This window comes from Azolla caroliniana, unplaced genomic scaffold (genome assembly GCF_043228905.1).
Source record: "Azolla caroliniana isolate FFs.n. ecotype wild unplaced genomic scaffold, voAzoCaro1.0.p SCAF_17, whole genome shotgun sequence".
NCBI lineage: Eukaryota > Viridiplantae > Streptophyta > Polypodiopsida > Salviniales > Salviniaceae > Azolla > Azolla caroliniana.
The window spans coordinates 3,589,746-3,612,309 of record NW_028230452.1 but is presented as its reverse complement, the minus strand read 5'-3'; the positions used below and the strand labels follow the sequence as shown (position 1 = coordinate 3,612,309).

General features: G+C 36.4%; 3 protein-coding genes across 6 annotated transcripts; 2 read left to right on the top strand and 1 right to left on the bottom strand.

Moving 5' to 3' along the window:
* The first annotated feature begins 763 nt into the window (after positions 1-763).
* Positions 764-4,348, top strand: LOC147852871 (uncharacterized). The gene is made up of 4 exons (XM_087333440.1): positions 764-1,216; positions 1,854-2,545; positions 2,866-3,384; positions 3,904-4,348. The coding sequence occupies exons 1-4, from the start codon at positions 802-804 to the stop codon at positions 4,042-4,044; spliced, it is 1,767 nt and encodes a 588-aa protein (XP_087189566.1). The 5' UTR covers positions 764-801; the 3' UTR covers positions 4,045-4,348.
* Positions 4,349-8,873: 4,525 nt separating this feature from the next.
* On the top strand, positions 8,874-10,567 carry LOC147852870 (RING-H2 finger protein ATL77-like). The gene has a single exon (XM_087333638.1). The coding sequence runs from the start codon at positions 9,613-9,615 to the stop codon at positions 10,180-10,182; it is 570 nt and encodes a 189-aa protein (XP_087189764.1). The 5' UTR covers positions 8,874-9,612; the 3' UTR covers positions 10,183-10,567.
* A 7,010-nt stretch (positions 10,568-17,577) lies between these two features.
* Positions 17,578-22,042, bottom strand: LOC147852869 (succinate dehydrogenase subunit 7B, mitochondrial-like). Of its 4 annotated transcripts, none has more exons than XM_087333193.1 (4): positions 21,896-22,042; positions 19,337-19,508; positions 18,198-18,300; positions 17,578-18,099 (listed from the first exon to the last, which is right to left on the bottom strand). In XM_087333193.1, exons 2-4 carry the CDS (start codon positions 19,445-19,447, stop codon positions 18,029-18,031), a joined length of 285 nt encoding a protein of 94 aa, XP_087189319.1. In that variant the 5' UTR covers positions 19,448-19,508; positions 21,896-22,042; the 3' UTR covers positions 17,578-18,028. The 4 variants fall into 4 exon arrangements, with proteins under 4 accessions (XP_087189319.1, XP_087189320.1, XP_087189322.1 ...); XM_087333194.1 differs by having other exon boundaries at positions 19,337-19,500; positions 21,896-22,036; XM_087333196.1 differs by having other exon boundaries at positions 19,337-19,500; positions 21,853-21,997.
* Positions 22,043-22,564: the final 522 nt, after the last annotated feature.

Below are 22,564 nucleotides of genomic sequence, written 5' to 3'. Positions count from 1 at the left end.
GTTCCATCAAAACATTTCGACAACACGGCCTCGTGCCGGCAATGTCCACACTGCATCTTGAATTCCAGGCATTCATTTATGGCATTTCCTTCACGAAGAGACCCCGTCCAGGAGAGTCAATAGAGTTCTTTTCCGCATGGGCCAAGAAGCCGCGTGCTCCAAGTATCGTATCGTACAATAGACCTCGTGATACAAAGGCTTTTCCTTGGTGTGTGGGTTGTCCGGAGGAAGGCCATTGGAGCCAAAGTTTGGGTCAAAAGTTTCGGTTTTCATGTGTCACATGGACGCCCACCCACTCAAATGCCAACACATTTTAGCTTGCACACCTTTTTACTCCATCATTCATCTCTTCCTTTATAAAACCCTAGTTTTCATCTCCAAAAATCTAGGTATACATAGTACACACACACACACACACACATTCCCCCTAGTTTTAGCTATAGTGCTAGATAGAGCCCTGTATAGGGAGATTTTCCTCTTATTTTGGTGGGGTCTCTCTCTCTCTCTCTCTCTCTCTCTCTCTCTCTCTGTGCAGGTGCCCCATGTTTGATGTATCACCACATTTGCTTTCCTTTCAAAATGTGAGGAGCAGCACCTGAAAGCAAGAGGTGTGAAGGAATTATTATGTGAGGGAAGCTACATATATATGTATGTATGTATATAGGATTTTGCCACAGATGGGGAATTTGATTTTGGGGTTCCCATCCTCCTCATACATTGTGAGAGGCAGAAGTTTGATGTGTAATTAGGTGTACCTTAATTTTATCAGTAGCTACAACAAATTCAACAATCAGCAAGGGCATGGCTATGGTGCTAGGGTTTCTTACGGTCATGAAGATACTTGTAAGGATGATGATGATAATGATGGTGGTGATGATGAATGACAGTAGTATGGTGATTAAGGGGGATGTAATTGCTATAGATAATTGCACCACCACATCTAGTACCACTAACGGAGGCAACAATCCTGAGAACTATGAGTCGGCCAAGTATGGTGATGATCTTCATCAGAACGTGGAGATTGTGAGTGTTTTAGGCGATGGTGGAATGCGAGACGAGAGGGTGCGGGTGGGCCTGGAGTCTTGGAACTTCTGTAACAAGGTGGGATTCGCCAACGATTTGAGTCATGGAACTAACCATACCTATTCTGATGATTGGCATAATGATTCCATGCCAAGCCCACGACGAGCTGATTGCACCGATTTGATCTGCGTAGGTAAAACTGAGTTTGCTTCTGCCAATCCTACTTTTGCTTAGCATCTGTTGTATATATAAATTATACATTACTTAACTGTTGCATCCATTAATTTAAAGATCCTGAGTGATTACTTAGGTCCATGAGATTTAGGGTTTGGTGTTTAGGGTTTAGGGTTTAGGGCCTTCTTACTTCGTTTCAGAGTTTCCAAGAGATTAGAGAAGGTTTTCTGAGTTCATTCTTCTTCTTCTTCTTCTATTAAATTATAATTCCTATCACATTCTGATTAGTGAGGGTCTTGTTTAATTCTTCGGTAATCTTCTAATTAATCACAGAGATTTTCCCTAATGACAACCCAATGGATTAATGTACATAGAACGTCTAAAAGCAAATGAATGTATTGAATTGATTCAATTCTGGTTTCAGATTGGTTGTGTGTTTAAAGTAAGTAAGTGTTTGGAGATAAGTGTGAGGTTGCAAGTTCGAAACTCCTTGGGCACTAGGGTAAGTTCGGATAAAAATACCAAACTATAGACCCGTAGAGACAACGTAGAGAAATGGCGATACGAATCCAATGACCCCAGGGGCCATTGGGCCAACCTTCTTTGAGTTTATGAAAAGAAACCGTGTGATCTCTCTCGTCCTTATTGGCATGCAGGCAACGTGTGTGAAATCGACCAACTAGTGACAAACGTCGAGAACGACTTGAAGTTCGGCCAACAACCTTCACAGTTCGGGGAGCCGACGAACGAAGATGATTTCGCCATCCAAAAAGAGCTATACTTGGGGTCCTTGTGTGAAACCAAATCGCCTCTTGGCCCATGGCAGTTCTGGATGATCATGCTAAAGAATGGCAACTTCGACCTTTCATCCGGACTTTGCCCGTCCACTGCACTGCCCATGTCGGACTCGACTAAACACCCATTTATTAGTATCAAAGCCTCGTCTTCATTCCCTTGCTTCGGCCCCGGATGCATGAACCACCCCTTAATCTTCCACAACGTGTCTACCCTAGCACCCCCACCCAACCTGTGTGTGAACTCGAGCACTAACACGAGCATTAGCAATGACACTTGCATTTTCGAATACACCCCTTCCCTTGTCGGTAGCTTTTATGGCACATACGATTTGGATATCATGTCCAATGACAACGGTACACGTATTATCACACCCGACAAGTCATACTTCTCGATCGACTGGCATAAAGATCCGAATAGTGGGAGCTGGATCTTCCACCATGTTCTCCGAGTTAGTAAGAAATACCCTTGGTTGATGCTCTACTTGAGAGCTGATGCTACAAAAGGGCCGTCGGGAGGATACCCTTGGGAGACACGTGGAATGATGGTCGAGGTATTTGAGTCTGTGAATTACTTGCTAGCTTTGTTGTCTTAAGAAAAAAAACAAGTTGTTTGAAAAGCATAAGGATCATAAACTTCCATGGGAACATGTGAAACTTATATAGTAATAAAAACATTCTCTTATATAATAAGTAAATGACTCTTTACATGCTTTCACAATTTTTTTCCATATTGTTGACGAAAAAGAAACTCCTAATAAAAAATAATAACAGTTGTCACACATAATGAATCTTGGTACAATCGGCACACATTGTACGACATAAATCCTAGCTCAAATAATATGCTCATTGTATTATGGGGTATATGATGTAGGTGCCCGAGTCTCCAAATTTTTTGGTGATCCTCACCTTGAATGTGCTCAAAGGTGGTGGCCCGTCTAGCCAATTCTATCTCTTAGACATTGGTGGATGTTGGAAGAATGATGGGATGCACTGTGATGGCAATACAACAAGCGATGTCACGCGCTATAGTGAGATGATAATTAACCCATCAACTCCCAATTGGTGTCGAGCTACAGATCTATCCCTTTGCCCCCCCTATCATATCGATGCCAAAACTGGGCGTCGAATACACCGGAATGATACAACACACTTCCCATATGAGGCTTATCACCTTTACTGTGTTTCGCCGATTGCAAAGTTTGCAGAGCCACCATTTCGTGTGTGTGATCCGTATAGCAACCCACAACCACAAGAAATAATGCAACTGTTACCACATCCAGAATGGGCGGTGCATGGTTATCCATCGACCAAAGGTCAAGGTTGGGTAGGTGATGCAAGAACATGGACCTTGGATGTTGGAGGCTTGTCTCAACGTCTTTATTTCTATCAAGTACTCTCTCTCTCTCTCTCTCTCTCTCTCTCTCTCTCTCTCTCTCTATCGTAATTAGCTTACCCTAGTGGTACGTACTCTATCTCTCTTATGGGTACACATTTTTGCAAGTCATGCACATGTTTATTTATTATGTATAGACAAACATACACAAGCACTTGTCGTTGTATGTAAATATTCAAAAATTGTTTCCTTCCCAAATTTTGCAACAAAGGGCAAGCATTCATGGTTTACCATTTAATCACCTTTATGTCACTCTCTTTGTAAGCATATTAAATGTGTGTGTGTGTGTGTGTGTGTGTGTGTCTCTCTCTCTCTCTCTCTTTGTGTCAATTATGAGGATTCTCTTCTATTCAAACATAACTTTTTTGCATACCCTATTATAGATATATTAACATGACACGTGTTTTGTAAGTGGTGTCAACTCGAAGTTTAGCATTTGTCAAGCTTTGATGATTGTAATTTGTGTCTCAAGGTATTTCACATCATCATTTTATTCCTCTATATAATTTCCTTTAGGATCCAAATACACCCCCAGCAGTAAGAAGATGGACTTCAATAGACGTTGGAACAGAAATCTTTATAAGCCAGCAGGTAGAAACTGCAGAATGGCTTGTGAGTGACTTTGACGTGCTCGTGGAGAAAAGTGGTTCTAATTGATGCTTCAACCCCCATTATGGAATTGGGTATATTTTCAAATTCCTTTCGTAACATCTACACTAACAGGTAGAATGATCACCTCCATACGTCATTGATGCTTTAAGCTATACACTCTTGATTTATTTGAGGTTGGTGGTATCAATCTCAACATCAATGGCAAATGTATAATAATTCTTTATGCTTGTCGTGGAACCCCGGGCAACTCTTACTTGCAAGGCAAATGTAGAATCATTTCATATATCTTTTATTTGGTTTAACAATTCATTCACGAATTCATGCCCCAAATATTATTTGTTTACTCTCCCCTCCTCATTCACCTATTACCACGATGATTCATATTTTGAATTATCATTGTCAATTTCATCACTTTGGACTTCCGATTCGTAAAATCACAACTTTGATTATATTAATATAAGAAGGATAGGCGTGCCTTAACCAACTCGCATAACTGTTTTGTCTAGAATTATTATATTTCCACTTCAATTAGTATGGAGTGAGGTATTTGTTCCAAAACAATTTTCAAGGTACGCATTAGCATTTGGTGTATGTCAAATGGAAAGCAATGAAAGATCATTTCTTTATTTGAAACTCCTACCTTGTACAAACTCAAATGGAAAGCAATGAAAGATCATTTCTTTATTTGAAACTCCTACCTTGTACAAACTCATAGTCATAAAGGAAAAGGAATATACAAAGTAGTTATCATGGTAGTTAAGCATGTCACATTATTATACACATAAATAAACCTTCTACGGAAATATCCATCCAATATCCAATATCACAAACATTCCTCACTTCTACTTAATTGTAATATATATTTTTATGATAGGTTCCTAAAAGAGAAGGTGGGAAGCGAATCAATATATGTAAATGTGATGCTCATGATGACACCTCTGACTTTCTTGAAAACCATGTGTCTACTTCATTGCATGTACCATTTTCTAGTGTTAATTATATGTAAACAATAGTATCTTATCTTCCACACTCAAAACGTCTCTCATACATGAATTAGGATTTGTTAGTTTGGAATAAAAGTACCATACATATTACAATAAGCACATTGGAGGTATAGTCTGTGGATAAGGAAGATTGGTTAAAGAAAATATCGTAAATTGTGTTATGATAACCTATGACGAAGTGAAATATATAAGTCTAGAATGAGTGGTATGATACAATGACCATCCACTATTTTGGGATGACACTGAGAATAAAAAAGCATGGGGGTATTGCAAATTATCAAAGAGAAAATCAAGTTGTTAGAAAGTTAAAATGTCACGATTCCAATTAAGGTTGCGAATTACATATGCAACCTATAATTGATAATATCACATATATGAAAGTATTTATAATTAGTCAACTAAGGGCCAAGTCCAAGGAATATTTACAATTTTTTAATGTGTCCAACATTCGAGGATAACAATGAAATCAAACCATTTCGACAGAGGTATGCAATTAGCATCTTAGTAAAAAAAAAAGATAATTAGTGTTAGTTATGTCTACAACGCGTCTACAATTTCTATAGCACATTGAGGATGGACAATAATGGTGGTTTATATGTATGATTTCATCTTTGATAGACAATATCTGTTAAATTGTTTAAAGACTATAAAACCTACTTCTTTTTTCCAAAAAACAATATACTCCATTAGTTAAAATGTCCTTTTGTACACAACTTTAGTCCCTTTATCGGGTAGTCCTTGCCTAAATTATCCTATCATTCATGAGCAATCTCACTTATTTATCTTACACTTTCGCATGTCTCTAGCCAAACTTTCAGACACATCACCTACATTCAATAACCCACATGTACGTTCTCTATGTATCTCATCATTCATGCCTCTCTTTCAACTAATGGGAGGGGGAACAACCATCTGGGTACTAGTACTGCCATTGTATATCCATTCCATTTGCTACAGCCATCAATGTAGTACACCAATGTTTTCTGAAATTCAACCTATTAGTTCTGAAGCATCATTTATTCTATCAATCCTCTCATATTGTGCCCTCAATGTAGTTATTAGTGTGTGCCATATTAGCTTAATAGATTCAGCTCGAAGCCGTTTGTTTGCTGAAAATACCTTGGTAGACCTTGTCATCCATATGCACCATATGATAATGGGTGCAATCAACATCCATAGATTTCCAAATATTTGCTTTTGCGCAATAATTGCAGGTACCCTGTTGTCAGTGATCAACCGAACAATTCCATTCTCCCCTATGTACATTGCTTTGCATGCACTATCATATTTCTCCATATCATCCTCAATACAGTTCCAATAAGCATTTCCCTATTTGAGGGTAAATGAGGTAGAAGCATGGCATAGCAAACGTAATGCCCTTCCCCATACGGCTGCTACCTCACAACATTCCCATAGACAATGGAAAAGGCTTTCTAGTTGTCCACATGCACTACATCTAGGGTCTACATCTAGACTATAAAACCTTTTGCGAACTGAGTTTTCAAATTGTTTAAAGACTATAAACCTTTTGCAAAATTACTTTTCAAATCGTTCCACAAATTGATGCTCTCATAAGGCAAGTGAGGCATGTGGTTAATAAGATCAAACCTATCCCAAATGAGACTTGAACCCACAACATAATCTTTGCTACTATATCATTGTGCTTATTACATCTCCACTTAGTAATTTTATGAATCTATAAAGAAATGAGTTTCAAATTTTGATTACATACAAAATACCCTCTCGATTAGGTCTGCTTCTTCTTCATACATCCATATTACAAAATTTCATTAATGTTCTAGCATCATCATGTGGATTAATGTGAAGTACAAAACTTCTATCAATGAAAAAATTTATGCTTCTAAAGTTTACCGTTAGGCATTTCAATCATTGCAAAAGTTTATATTCAATCAACTTATCCACGTGAACAAAGGTGGTGTTATTAGAAGCTCTAAGTGAAATAGTGAAAGAAAATTTGAAATCAAAATTTAAACCAACATATTTTTCTAGGTAGAATGAAAGGGAAAGCATGTTTTTTAACGCTTAAAATCATAGAATACAAACGTTCTCGGGAGATTCTTATCAATGGTGGCATCCATTATATTTGCTTTCAATGTAGTTATAATTCAGGCACTTTAATAAATTGTTATGTGTACATATAACTATATAGATCAGGCTTACACATGTTCTCATCTCCATGCCATGCAAAATGGAGTATAATTTGATTTTTCCAAACTATAGATTGGACATTACTGATATGAAATGGGTACCACAATATTGCGATGTAGTGAAAGTTGGGGTTTTTATTACTTGGTCAACCATAAGATTATTAATAGGTCACGCATATTAACATTCCATCAATCAACACTAATTTCATGTAGTTTTAAAATAATCCTTACAATCGATCAGAAACAATACATAATCAAGTAGTCAATGTCCTTAGAGATGATCAAGTAACAATATAATAGAACAATTTGCTAAGTTATATTGACATGTATTTAATACAAGAATGCCATGGAAGTAAAAGTACAACCTAATTAATCAAATGTGATGTAAATGCTATACATAATCTAGGGTACATTCTTGTTAAAAGTCGAAGCATGTACATATGTATAAAACCATGTTATTGCTCAAAATTTAATGCCGTTGTTAAGTCAAATGCATTATTGAATTTCATTTCTATGTAATATATAACAAGGATCCTATTTTGTTATCCATGCGTTTCCTAATAGCTTTTAGTCATGATCCATTTAATAACTAAGTTAACACCTTTGACTTTACAACCATCTCCGAGGATTGTCTTTTTCACATTTGATGTATGACTATAGTATTACTTACTATTGTTGTTTCTCTTGTATTTTAACATATTTAATGAAAGTGGATTAGATAGAATCTGTACCTAATTTGCAATGTGAATGGGATCGTGCAAGCAACTTTAATGATATTGTGGGGAATATCTATGTTAAAAATGTATGCCATTGTAACATTCAACTCCACCCTTCATACCATTAACCAACTATAAGATTGCAAGGATCGACAAATTGTTTAAATATGAACAGTATCAAGATATGATATTTGGCAAGACAAAGGGAGTTGAATAATATTCGACTCCTTTCCTAGTCTTTTTACATTGTGTTGTTTGTTTCTCTAGTCTTGATTCATCAATGATTGTAACAACGAGTGGGTAGCTATTGAAAAGAAAACTTGCACTATCTGGTTTATATCTAAAGAGAATAATTAACCACTCCAAAGTTTTAAGTTATTGAGTGTGAGAGATAGTGCATCAAACTATAATGTTTTAAAGGAACAAAAAGTATGTTTTGTTATTCAATGGTAGATTAAAATTTACATTATCCTTGGAAAGTGACCACTACTTTGTGATTGGTGGGCTAAGGCCTCTAGCCTTTTTAATGTAAAAGTTAAACTTACGATTTGAACTCTTTTAAGGGACCTCATGCAATAATCCTTTTCTTGTAGCGTGATCTTGCACGCCATGAATTGACCCCCCACTATTTCATTTCATTAACACAAAGTCACCCAACAACTTCATGGTGGAAGGCCAAGTCTTGCAATTTGGTTTAGTTGTTAGGGTTTTATCTTTTATTTATATGACAAGTGGTATATGTGCCATTTTCAAGTCTCCCCCCCCCTCCCATATTGTGTGCGTGGTTGTAAAGAATATCATAATATGAGGGTATTATATTATTTAAAATGCACATTGTCGTGCTAGATAGTGTATTATAGAGTGTGTGCGTGTTTGAGATGTAAAAAGTGGTTCAGACTCCTAGGCGCAATCTAAGAGTATCTCCTACATAGTATGCACATTATATATTGTGATTAACACATTTGAGTTAGAATACAAATGATACAACCTTGATACTCTACTCTAAAAGGTGCTAGAGTTTTAAGTAATCATGATTCGATTGAACATAGTGATAGGATGTTAAAAGTATATATGAAGCTGTTAAGAATTTAAAAAATAATTCAATACAATGTAATCATGTGTCATCAACACACACACACATATATAATGTATCAACAAGGCAACAATATGTGATTGGATGCAAAGGGACAATCATGGTATATAAGGAGAGGAGGGGTTTCTTTTGTGAGGACAAGAACAATAGAAACAAGAGGTTAGACAATTCAGGGAGGTGATGTACTAATTACAGAAAGAAGTAGAGAGGAAATTGAGGTGGTGTTTAGTGGTGACAAGTACATATCTATAAGAGAGAATAAAACCAAACACATGTGTTAGGAGAGGAAGAGATGGTCATTTGGTGATAGAGCATTACAACATGGGTGTAAGAGATGAATAATAAGCAATTGTTGATATGATAATAAATGGTATAGGGCCGAATTCAACTACTTCAACTTCTAAGTTTGTGATGGGAGAAGCAAAGGTATAGTTATATTTCAAACATTCAGAAGGAATAAGGTGAAACCAAGTTTAATTTCTTGAGAGCATCTAAGGATACATCATGCTTGTTATTGCTTGAAAATTCCATGTGAATTCAAAGTTAAGCACTCGTTGGCGTGGAACATCTATGTGTATGTGTGAGAGTGTGTGTACCAGGTTGTATTAAGAAGAGTGAACAGTAACAACAAGATGGAAATAAGAAGAATATTGAGGATAAATACAACCAGGAGTTTCACCTTGTACTATGAGAGTATGGGCATGGGTAATTATTCCACAACTAGAAGGCATCCACCATCATCATACCACTACAATGTGAAATCATCAGCCATGGATACCAACATTATCATCGTGACTGCATCATTGCTAGTGCTCCTCATGTCCTCCCTATGCATGCATTTTCTCATTCGATGGGTGCTTTCACAATATTGGATGTTTAATCATACGGATGGACTTGATGCTCCCACCTCTTCTGCACCTTGTGGACTCAAAGCCAAACACATCAATGCCCTCCCTACCATTGTCCTAGAGATTGCCTCACCATCAACTTCTTGCCATGTTGGTTGTGCCATCTGTTTGCTTGACTTCAAGAATGGGGACCATCTACGTGTCATGCCCACATGTAACCATGGCTTTCACATTGGATGCATCGACATATGGCTTGCCAAGCACTCCTCTTGCCCTACTTGTCGTGGAAATCCCTTAGATGCTTCATCAGTTGTCATATCCACCCAAAATGTGCAACTCAATATTGTCAAGTAGTGTGAATTAGCGCTTTGACACTCATCCACCTATTATACTTGTTTGTCCTAGTTGCTCTATACCATGGTGTAACATCTCGGTACCTTGTCCATTTTCATACTTACAGAACTAATGATGGCCTACTACCCTTCACCAACCTTCTTGTTTTCTTTATGAGATTCATTCTCTACTCCAAGTTTGTCAATAACATTTTTTTAGCAAAATCGTGATGACAATGGTCAAACTTGTCTATAAATTCCAAGACATCCATTGTCATAATGCTTAGAAAACATATACATGAACCCATCATTTCCTCATTGAATTCTTGGAGTTTCAGCTTGTACATATGTATTGCTTTCCAACATTGTAAGTGTAAAGGATTAAGATATAATTCCATTGAGAATCACATGTATATGGAATGTAAACAAGTAGATTGTGTGTAACAATTGGCAAAGGTTTGGTTTGAGAGTGTCAAAACCGAACCATTTAAAAATTTTGAAACTTGAACTAAACCAAACAAAAAATTTCAAACCATTAAAACTGTGGTTTCGTGGTTCAGTTTCAATTTTTAATTTATGTCAAATTAAAATTAAAAAAGTTTCATTATTTTAAAATTTAAAGATTTTTCTGAAATGTGTGAATTAGGCAATGAAAAGATTGTTTTTTTTTTAATTTAAAATTTTAAAAACCATTAAACCAAACCGTTAAAAAAACTTGAACCTGAACCGAACCGTTTAAACCATTAAATCATTAAGCCGCGGTTTCGTGGTTCGGTTGACGTATGTTGTGTGTGTGTGTGTGCATATAATTCTATTAAGAGAGAGAGAGAGAGAGAGAGAGAGAGAGAGAGAGAGAGAGAGAGAGAGAGAGAACATAATGAACCAATGAATTAATAAACTATGGGATGATTAGCTATGAACCAACAATAATGAACATGTAAATATAAGAGAAGGCGCTTGGCTTTGGTAGAACTTAGAAGTCTATGTTTGATTGCATTGAAGTCTCCACCAATCAATACATATTGACACGAGAGCGAGTGAAATATCTTAAGTGTCCACTTCATTCAATACAAGATATCTCCCATCTATTTATTAGAAGGGTGCACTTTATCGCACATTTTTGAAGTAGTGTGTGTTCACACAAAACATAAAAGGGTGGTTGAGTTTGGCATCTCATAACAAATCTTTTTCTATTGTTCAATTTTAAAATGTAACATGTATCCTTTTCAAACTTCAATATCTAGATAACCTTGTGGAGAGCCATGCAAAAACCTTGTATACAAATAACTAAAAATAATTTCTTGCATAAGCACATCATTTGTCTATCCTTTGCAAACAATCATGGCTAATAAACCCCGTGGGACACCTAGTTGGGGTCCAAAGAGGGAACATCTCTATGCATATTTGTCTATGCTAATGAATTAACGTCTTATATATCTCATATATGGATATCTTATCATGAATGAATATCTCATATATCTTACACACATCATTGGAAGCATCATCAAAGATTAAACATAACTAGATGTCATCTTATAATACACACATACATAACATAACATATGTAGATAGAGATTAGATTTAGAATTTAGACTTTTTCTTATCGTCCATGAGGAGGCCAATTTTCACACATTGGACTAAATAAACATATCATCTTGTATGTGACTCCTTCGTGAGAGATAGATGGATAAATAGATATATTTTTAATGTCCATGGAGATTGATTACTATCTATGAGACAGGGAATTGCCATGATCGGGATCTAACTTGGCTTATTAAGCTAGAATGTGATCGTTTAAGTGAAGAATTTGGGAGCTCCAAAAGGCTTAAGGGTGTTGAGGAAACTAGTTGGAAAATTTTAACATATAGTATGGTCACAACAATGATCCTAACCAACATCATTTATGGAAGATTTCCAATGCCTGGTTGTTTGATATTGTAGAAACCAATGAGAATGAAGCGAAATGTTTTGTCGAGTATACATGAAAGTCGATGCCAAGGCAATTTTCCAATTTTTCAATGTATTCTATGATTGTGTAATTATCTTTTTTCCTGTTTGGAAATTTTCATTCATAAGTTGGATTAAACAATGGTTGAACACAATTGTATTGTTGAATTGTATTGAGAATATATATACAAGCTCACAAGGTTTTATGATGTCGTATTCTTCTCCCTTGAACATCAAAGTGCATTGTTGGATAAGTTCTCATGCTCTTTGATGAACAATTAATGCATGTAAAGTGTTGGTATCCCATGCGCAAATGCATCAACCAAGCACATATATAGTGTGTTGTGGGATACAAGTCATAAAAGACTAAGATGGGTGTGTGTGAATACACATGGTATGAAACAACTCCTCATTAAATTGAAGTGGGAGACATTGTGGGTCAATGCTTTGGATTTGTTGAATGGGGCCACATAATGGATGAATGCTAATATTGCCATGTGTGTATTGAGATCCCTAATGAATGGGTTGGTAAGGAATGTTTGAATTTTTTATATTGTGTGGTTATGGATGAAGGAAAATCCCCTAGAGTAGGTGAAAAAGATGTACCACTATGGTGTCCCTAGGTTGTCCCAACTGGGACTCACCAAGGGTATTGTGTGGTTATGGATGAAGGAAAATCACCTAGAGTAGGTGAAAAAGATGTCCCACTATGGTGTCCCTAGGTTGTCCCATGTCCCAACTGGGATTCACCAAGGGGGTCCAGTCCTAGTCCCAAAGAAGGTTCTACCTTGGGTTGGGACAAGGATGGGTCTAGGCACAAGGGTTCTTCACAGGATGGCTTGAGGTTAAGGCTTGCAAATCTATCGTGGGGAGGACCTTCACTCCATCGTAAGAGCTTCAAATGGAATTCTTTCAAATATTGTATTCTTAGGAATGGCAAAAAGTAATGAAATCACAACAAATGAAGGATGACTAGAAATCATATATATCAAAATTATTTTGCAAGCGTGTTGAAGTCCACAATCTAAACATTGTATGTTTGCAAGAGGATACATGGTCATGCTTTGAATCTTGTAATAATATACATTCAATCTTCATCATAGATGGACGATCATTCCATGAATGCATCATGCTACTTTGATGGATGGTCTCTAGGAGAGATGTATACAAATATTTCATTCTTCCTTTACTTCAAATATTGCCCCTGCATATTTGTGGGAGAACAATTGCTAGCAATCAATGTATTGGTATATCTTGCATGCAATAATTTTTAAAAACCTCCACAAATTGGGAGATAAGACTAGACAATGGAGGTATCTGTGTATGTGATTTTGGCCCTTTTCGTGGATATATGTGTCATAGAGGAAGTTAAACACATACTAATGAATCAATATTGTCCAACATAATGCCTTTTCTTTTATGCATAGCCCCTACTCACTAACATTAGCCTGTATCCTATGTTGCTATCAAAATTTGAAGGCAAATAAATATACTTGCATCAGCCTCTCTGTACATTTTTGCAGGTTTCTGTATCTTCTTGTCAAACAATCCATCCCAAGGTCACAAAGATCAAATGAGGTACATATACACAACAAAACAAGAACCAATCCCCATGCTCATACCAAACTATATGGAGCTTCTATTGGTATTAAAAGAATTCCAGTACCCAAATAACAAATCATTCATGTGTCCCTCAGCAAGGATGTTAGTGGCCATACTAACATAGGTTTCCACATCACTTTTGTCTAATTGTATTGCATGCTCAAATGCGTGAAACCCATATTCTACATCACCCCACTTTTGACAAGCTCCCAATATCGTACGCCATACAAGAGTCCCGGGATATATATGGCATCTTTTCTACAATTTTGACTGCCTTTTCTATATGTCCTGCACGACCCAAAAGATCAATCATGCAAGCATAATGCTCAGGAGTTGAGACAAAACCATAGTTAATACTGAAGGTTGTTAGTCAAACACTTCTCGTGCTTTGTCGAGACATCCACACCTCACAAGCATAGTAACCAAGGCACTACTAACATAAACATTCACATCCAACATACCACGTCGAGAAATCTCGCCATATATTTCATGCCCCGCTTTCCACATATTTCCATTTAGTAGAAGCCTTGATTACTGCCAAATACAATTGTGCATTGGCATGGATACCATCATTATCTTGCATTTTCTTGTACAGGAGAAAAGCACGATGTGGGTCGTCGGAATGCTTGGCATAGCCAATAATGAGAGAGCTCAATGAGAGTAAATCAAAAGCTTTTTGAGCATGAGACATGGATCCATAACTGACCAGCATTGGGACTAAGTAGTTCCCTACTATTTCATGACTTTGCAAGCCACTTTTGCAGATATGGATATGCATTGCCATAGCTTAGGCCAAAAGAAGCTTTTCTTTCTCTCTTGCAATTTTCACGCACCACTAATGTAAGCTTCTGAGATGAAGCCACGGGAGGGTGTAGGCACAATATCATCTTTCTGAAGGATTTCACGGCCAAGAAAGGCCTACTTTGTGTCTTTCTGATACACTCTGTTTCTCTCTGTTCTTCAATCTTTACCATGAGGGAGCAAAAGAGAGGAGATAATATCGTAACCAGGATTGAGCGCAGAATCGAATCCACTTTCACCCAATCATAATGTAACAAGTAATTAGTACAGAAATGAATAGAGATAGATCGATCGATCGAACATAACAATGACAAGAATCTCGACCTCCGAGATGAGTGTCAACAGTCATACCTGTTACCTAGTATGTGATTCATATACATGACAAATTTTATAGGAATAGGTAACGGTTCGGTTTCGGCTTATCCAGTTTGGGCTTTTTCAAACTTGAACCGAACCGGTTCCTAAACCGGTTAAGGATTAACTGGTTTGGCTAATCTAGTTTTGGTCAATCCGTTCATGCCTTAACCGGTTTGGGAAACGGTTTGTCCCTAAACGGTTAGGTTCAACTTGAGCCTTGCCAAACTGAGCTCAAACAGGTTCAAGAGGCTCAAGCCTGAACCAAGATGAACTAAGCTGTCAAACTATCAAACCGTATAACGGCTCGGTTCAGGCTTGAGCCAAGCTATTGCCGACTCCTAATACATGTGAAGTGGCGGTGCACATTCAAGGGAGGGACATGGCTATGCTACATCGAAGAAATCACCATGCCTATGCTATGTCGAAAAAACAATTAAGTGTAGAACGTTGTCGCTAATGAAATCAATATTTAATCAACATTTGGTTTTATATGTAGACAAAAGATTTTTGCAAACTATAGGGTTGTCCATATGGGCTCGTCAACATAGATTGATAAATGTCCTCTCTTTGGCCTAATCAAACCTATTAACGATAGAATTTCAATTTTCAACGATGGTGTATGCTCATGACAAGGAAAATGATATCATTGCATATAGAATTAAATAAAAAAGGAACCCAATGTAATGCTTTGGCTCTTAAGCATCCATTTTTCTCATGGATCCTTAATATGTGTATATTTCACTTCTATCTATCCTTTCATTTAAAGAAATATAATCTTCCAATGCCAATCCTTGCCTACTCTTTCAATCATGAAATATATGAATTAGAAACAACAAAAACCACCATTTGTATGAAGGAAAAACTCATTGATCCCATGTATTCTAGAATACATTTCACCACAAAGACAATTTATGTGTCAACAATGACAAAACATTAGACAGTCAGCTAAAAAACCGATGATAGAGGAAATAAGGCCACATTGGAAGTTGTGGGTGTTAGCTAAAAAAGCGATATTCAGATTAGATTGGGACCCAATTGATTATCAGTGGACATCCTTACACAGGTAACAAGTTCAATTTCTTCCAATATTCTGTACAGTTGGGAAGGCATGTACTTTCAGATACACGTGATGTGCTGCCAGCTGCATCTCAATATTGGAATCAACAAGGTATTACTCCCCAGTTCCTTGCAAAATTCTGGGTTATTTTATGGGCAAGAAAACAGCCACAAAAAATATTACATGTACAATGGTTAGTTGTACATCAGGCCTAGCCGGTAGGCACATGGTTGCATAGAATGGGAGTATCTTCTTATTGTATTCGATGTCAATTTCAAATGGAAACTCAAAAACATTGTTTATGGGAATGTATTGAGTCTCAACAGATATGGCAACGACTCCTTAGAATTTTTGCTAATTATTTTCCCCCATTGGTTTTCACTTGGGGCATGGTGGTTTGGACATCACTTGTCCGTGATGTGTTCCATTATGACAATGAATCTATGGACCATGGTTTTTTCACTAAATATGGAAGTGTTCATACATTACCACTGCTGTCATTACAGTTTTCAGGAGTAAGGAAGGAAGTCCAACCAGTATGGGAGATACTGAGTAGTACTGTAGTATATCACATTTGGAAGGCAAGGTGTTCTCTCGTTTTCTAGCAAATTAAAACACCACCAGCTGAAGTGGTTTCAAGCATTTGGTTAGACATAGTTCATACTTTGAAAGGTCAATGGGATGGTATAGTTGGAGATTCTGATGCTAAAATTGCTCAACGGAGTCTGTTTCTTAGTATCTAGACAGCTACTCCATTCTTGACATCCAATTATGGCACTCTTTATTGGCATTTTCAGCCGCCGAAATGGTTGTTTCCCCCGCCAATCACATAGAGGTTCAAAATATTGTAAATTGTTTATACTAATGATAGGATATCTTTACTTTTAAATAAATAAAAAAACATTAGATAGTCAATTCTTTAGTCATCTTGTTTGTTGATATTTGTAATCTTTTCAGTGTCTTTTTCATGTTCTTGACATTAAATGAAAGGATATTTTATATTAAAGATGCATCCAACTATAAGTGATTAACACAAAGGGATGTGGTCATCATTATTAGCACCAAACATTATTGTCAATACTTTTTGTGTATGAAATTATGTGAATCTATTGGACATCATCACCTTAGCTCAATTGAACTTTTGTTGACTTCTCTTACTTCTTGGAGAACACGTGCTTATTGCAAGTTGCATGTATTTTGCATTACTCTCTAAAACTTCCTGTATGTCTTCTTAAAATACTAGGTCACCACAAGATTATTCTTTTTTATTTTGTTTACCTTTCATTAACTTCATCCCATTTGTCAAGAACATGCACACCATAACCATGAATTGAGGTATATATATTTCACCTCCCAAATAATGGACTCCTATCAAATGTATCATGGACCAAAGACACTTATAAGTTCAATTGTTCCTTTGTTTTGGAACCCATGGGCTTGGATGGAAAATATACCACTCAAGTCATAAACAAAACATTTTATAAAATGTCAAGCCATGACATCTCTCAAACTAGATCCATCTTATAACGTCATATTGTGAAACAAAATGCATACTAACACTGGACATGGTCATTGTTACAAGATCGAGTTATATTCCTCATTAAATTAATCACTAACTAAAAATGGGTATCCAAGAAAAAAGCTACAGGGACATTTGTAGAAAGATAAACAGATCCATTTAAAATTACCATACTTGATTGAAATCATTACAAGGGTATCTGAATGATAAAAATAACGAAATTCAAAATTTCCTACTTTCTTCCTAGACAAGAAACTCTGGTATTTCACAAACTAACAAATTCACTATTATCACCAAGAGGCGACTCCTAGTTTAAAAATAACGTTCAACAAGAGCAATAACTTGCACCATCATTTGTGACGCTCGGCATGTTTTCCTTGTATAACCGTTATGAAAAATGAATAAAACCTTTTGTCTCTTTTCTAATACCGCTTATCAATCAAGATAAACATCTCTCATTATTTGATGTGTCATAATCTAACTCTTTCACCAAAGATGATTTCTCATTATTAGAGATGTATATTAACAATCTTTCTTCCCAATATATGTATATTAACCAGATCGTTCGGCAACATTCAGCCTCATCTACTTCTGGCTCGTTTCTAATCTTTCCACTCTCCGCTGCTGAGTCACGTCATATATTTGATAAATACAACCTAAACAATAAAAAATTAAATAATCAGTGAACTCAACGAAAATTGTATAGAAAAAACAAGATTTTTGTTTTTGCCTTTCTACACTGCGAGATTCTTACCAGCACTGACAAGAATGACAAGAACATCACCGAGTCTCTTCACACGACGCGCCGTCTCTTTGCTTGATTTGAAATGTTTAAGAGCTGAATCCTCCTCTAGAAGCTAGTGAGAAGAAAAACAAACTTCATAAATGCATAAACAAATTTTACTAGAGAAAGTGAAAAATACTAGATCAATGTCTCGAAAGAAGCTGAATGATTTGTATGCATGTGTGTAATAAATATTAGTCATACATGATCTCTACTTTAATGGAACCCGTTTACAATACACTATTGGTGCCAACAAGCTCAGTCTATACTATTGCATGTGATTAACAGAAAGAGTGGAGCATTGGAAGTAGCAGACAGTAAGGAACATATTGAATTTAGGGAACCTTAGAGAGTTCTGTATTCTTCACTTCACCATTAAGTGGTCTACCTCAGAAGCACATAAGAAGAAGTTCTCATTGTATGAAACCCTCTGTTGTAATCAACCCTCTCCATTGTTACTTGATTGAATTTAGGTCTGTGTATTCTCTATTTTCCACTTCATCATTAGATTGATTACCACATGTTTAGTTTGAAGTATAGCACTATAATATGAAAAGACTCATGGTGGGAGACTGTTTTTTGTAGTTTTGTTCAGTATGGTCATTGACCTAATATTTATCCAAACAACTACACAATCAATCAACATGCTCAAACGTTTTAGTGCAGCTCAAATTGTTGTCATTTTCATATGAAGACATTGTTTTGGACTTGTGGTGAAGAAATTTGGTTCCATGGGGTTCTTGCGAGTTCAACTCTTGGCAACTCTTGGGAATGACTTCAACACTCTTTGTCAGGTGACAACCAAAGATAAACCAGTGTGTAGAATGAAGCCTGAATATTAATCAGGACAAAAATACCAAAATCTGCAACTTTTCAGAAATTTACCACCATATCCATAAGTTTCTAGAAAATCATGCAATACCCCTTGGTAATGGTACTGCATTTTGTACTATAAAGGGATATTTCCTAATTTTGTCAGAACATTAGGGATGCTCTAGCCAATATCAAACAAGTGTTACAAGTAATCTTAGTGTTTTTTATCGCTATTCATTATCATAAACAATAATGTAGGATCCAAAGTTTCAACTTTAAAAAGTTCACAAACAAACCGTTTTCTCTCGTTCCCCAGGGGGTATGGAGATGCTTCTTCTTTGGAGGATGCGTGAAGAGGCTCTAGTAGATGCAAATAAACCATATAGCGATCGCAATCTGTGGGCCATATCTCCATCCACTTCGTCAAGATCCTGGCTCTCCTCTAAAAGAACTATGAAAGCTGCGATACTTAAATATTATACAAACAAACAAGATTAGATGCTCTATTTAAACATCATAAACATAACAAATAATTCATGTTTATAACTTATGTATATGAAAAACAAATCAAGAACAAGATTTTATATAAAACATGAGCACCTATGTGTTTATTGGTGTTTAAAACACAAAACAATGATCAAGCTTACAAAGAAATTTAATATATAGCATAAACATGGTAGGCTGTCTCATAAACTTGTGAATGCATTGATAAAATTATGAATCCCATGCATGAGATAATGAGCAGAAGATAATGAATGTTTCATAGTAAAATAACTTGATGGTGAATTTCAGTTTCAACTACTATGCATGAATAGTGAAATATGCAGACACATTCCATATGCAAAAACATTACAAAAAATGCAAAAAACTTAACTGTTTATCAAATTTTAGATCACATTCAAAAGTGTACCACACAGATTTAGCAATGGTTCGCATGTTCTCAAATTAATGAGATGGAATTAATACCTCTCATATATCTTGGGCTTTTTACTCCCTTTCACATAATTTTTGTCCACATTATACATGGACCATTGATCTTTTGGGAGGATAATTTTTCAAAATGTTTCGTTTGTTTCACATCATCCATTATGGAGTCCATTTGTACACAAATGACTGATTTATTATATGTATTCTTTTTCCAAAACATTAAAGAAATGAGCTATTGAAATGGATCAAAGAAATAACCCAACTTCTCCCTGTAAACTTTGGCTAAATTTCTCGTATCTCAAGCTGAATTGTGGATAGCAGAAGTAATCCTGTCTCTTTGAATAAGTCTAACAATGTTTCAATTTCACCAAACCGTTTTAAATGTAAGGAAATAGCATATTTAATCGAGAAAAGGAGATGAATTGACCAGGCAATTTTCAAAATAACACATAATAATTGCTCGAAGAGAGTTGAGTAAGAAAATTTGAGGAAATAATGAAAGACATGTAATTGCATCAGTAGAGATAACATCTTGCTGTATTTCTTCTAGAAAGCATAGGGCTTCCATATAATGCTCAATTTTGGCATATCCTGCAATCAATGATGTCCATCTAACCATACCCTGGAATTGATGTAGTAAAACGATATGATCTATTTTGGCAAGTAAATTGGTTTTTGCATGCATCTCAATCAATATGTTTCCAAGAAAATCCTCTACTTCGGAGCCTTGTTTTACAGCCTCAACGAGCATTTCTTTCCCTTTCATTATGTTTTCTGGTGCTACGACAAGCCCTTAACACACAGAGGAAGGTGTTCTCATCCAGATAAATATCCTCAAATAGCATGGTATCGAAATAATAGATGACTTCTTCCCACATTGATGCTTGATATATCATTACAGCTAAAATCATACCTCAAGTTTACATCTTGAAGAACTGAAGGTGGTTTGTCAGAAATTTCTCGTGCTTTTTTGAGACATCCACCCTCATAAACAAAAACATTCTCATCCACATATCATACTGAAAAATCTCATCATATAAATCATGCTCTTGGTCAATGCCAAACACAGTGGTGCATCAGCATGGATACCATCATTTTCTTCCATTTTCTTGTATAGAAGAAAAACGTGATATGGGTTGTCAGAAAACTTACCATAGCCAATAACAAGGGATCTCCATGTGGATTTGTTCTCATAGATTACCAAACCGAAAGGATTTGGTGCATTAGGCATGGATCCATAACTGATCAATTAGCATTGATACTAAATAGTTTCCTTCAGATACATGAATTCGCAGACTGCTCTGGTAGATATGGGTGTACATAGCCATAGCTCGGGGCAAAAAATCTATTCTCTCTCTCTTGCAACTTCCTTGCAAGATTAGGGCAAGATTTTGCGAGGAAACCATGGGAGGCATGAGAAACCCTTGTTTAGACACAATATCATCTTTCTCAACGTTTCCACGGCCAAGAATGGCCTACTCTATTCTTCTGCGTGTATCTCTCTGTTTCTCAATATTTACAATAAGACAGACGATAATATACCAAGGAAAAAGAAAACTTTACGCTAGCTTTTCAAGCAAAACCAAATTCACCTTCATTATAACATTAAGATATGCATTAATGCATTACCAAAATACATTAAAATACGCACATGCACACACACACACACACACACACACACACACAGAGATTTGCATCAAATTGGAAAACAAGCAAAAGAATGTGCAAAGAGAAAAGAAGATGGAGAGAGAGGTATTTCAACCATATTAGAAAACACTTCAAGATCTTTATCAGGAATATGAAATAAAAATCAGATAAGATATGGGTTTATGCATCAGGATTCCTTGCTTAACTCGGCCAGAATAAGGTCATGACCAGAATTTACCTTCAAAAGATCAGATACACTAGTTGAACGAGAGAGAGCATACCAATGTTGTCATGGAATGAAAGAAGACGAGAGACAGGAGATAGAGTGTGTTCTCTGGTTTTGTCCTAATTTTCCCTTGATTCGTAATGGCTTCACTGTCAAACAGATGTTCTACTACATATATGTCTGATTGAAATGCAAAGGAATCAGCAACGGTTCGGTTTCGGCGTAACCAGTTTGGGAGATTTAGGAACCGGTTTATCCAAAGCGATTAAACCGTAATCGGCTTTGCCCATAACGATTCCGTTCGGCTTGAGCTCTCCCAAAGCGAGTTCAAACCGGTTACCGGATGCTCAAACCCAAAACGAACCGCCAAACCATTTAAACAAAGTTAACGGTTTGGTTTAGGCTTGGGCCGAGCCGGTGCCAAGTTCTAATACCTAGGGTACTTTCGTCAATATATATGTTGCACACTCTCTACTACGGGTAGTGTTGATACTACCTATCAAAGTATTAGAATTTCTTGCATGCGATAACTTTAAGAACCTCTACAAATCGAAGATAGCACGAGACAATGTAATATATACATACAACTTGATGGCGCTAAGATTGCCTTCGGATATTCATCATTGTTGGCAATAACTTGAATTGGCCAATTAAGCTAGAAGAGAAAGTCATATCTTCCAACCATGCCACCAGCCCCATTTCTACTTGATGTATTGGACACATT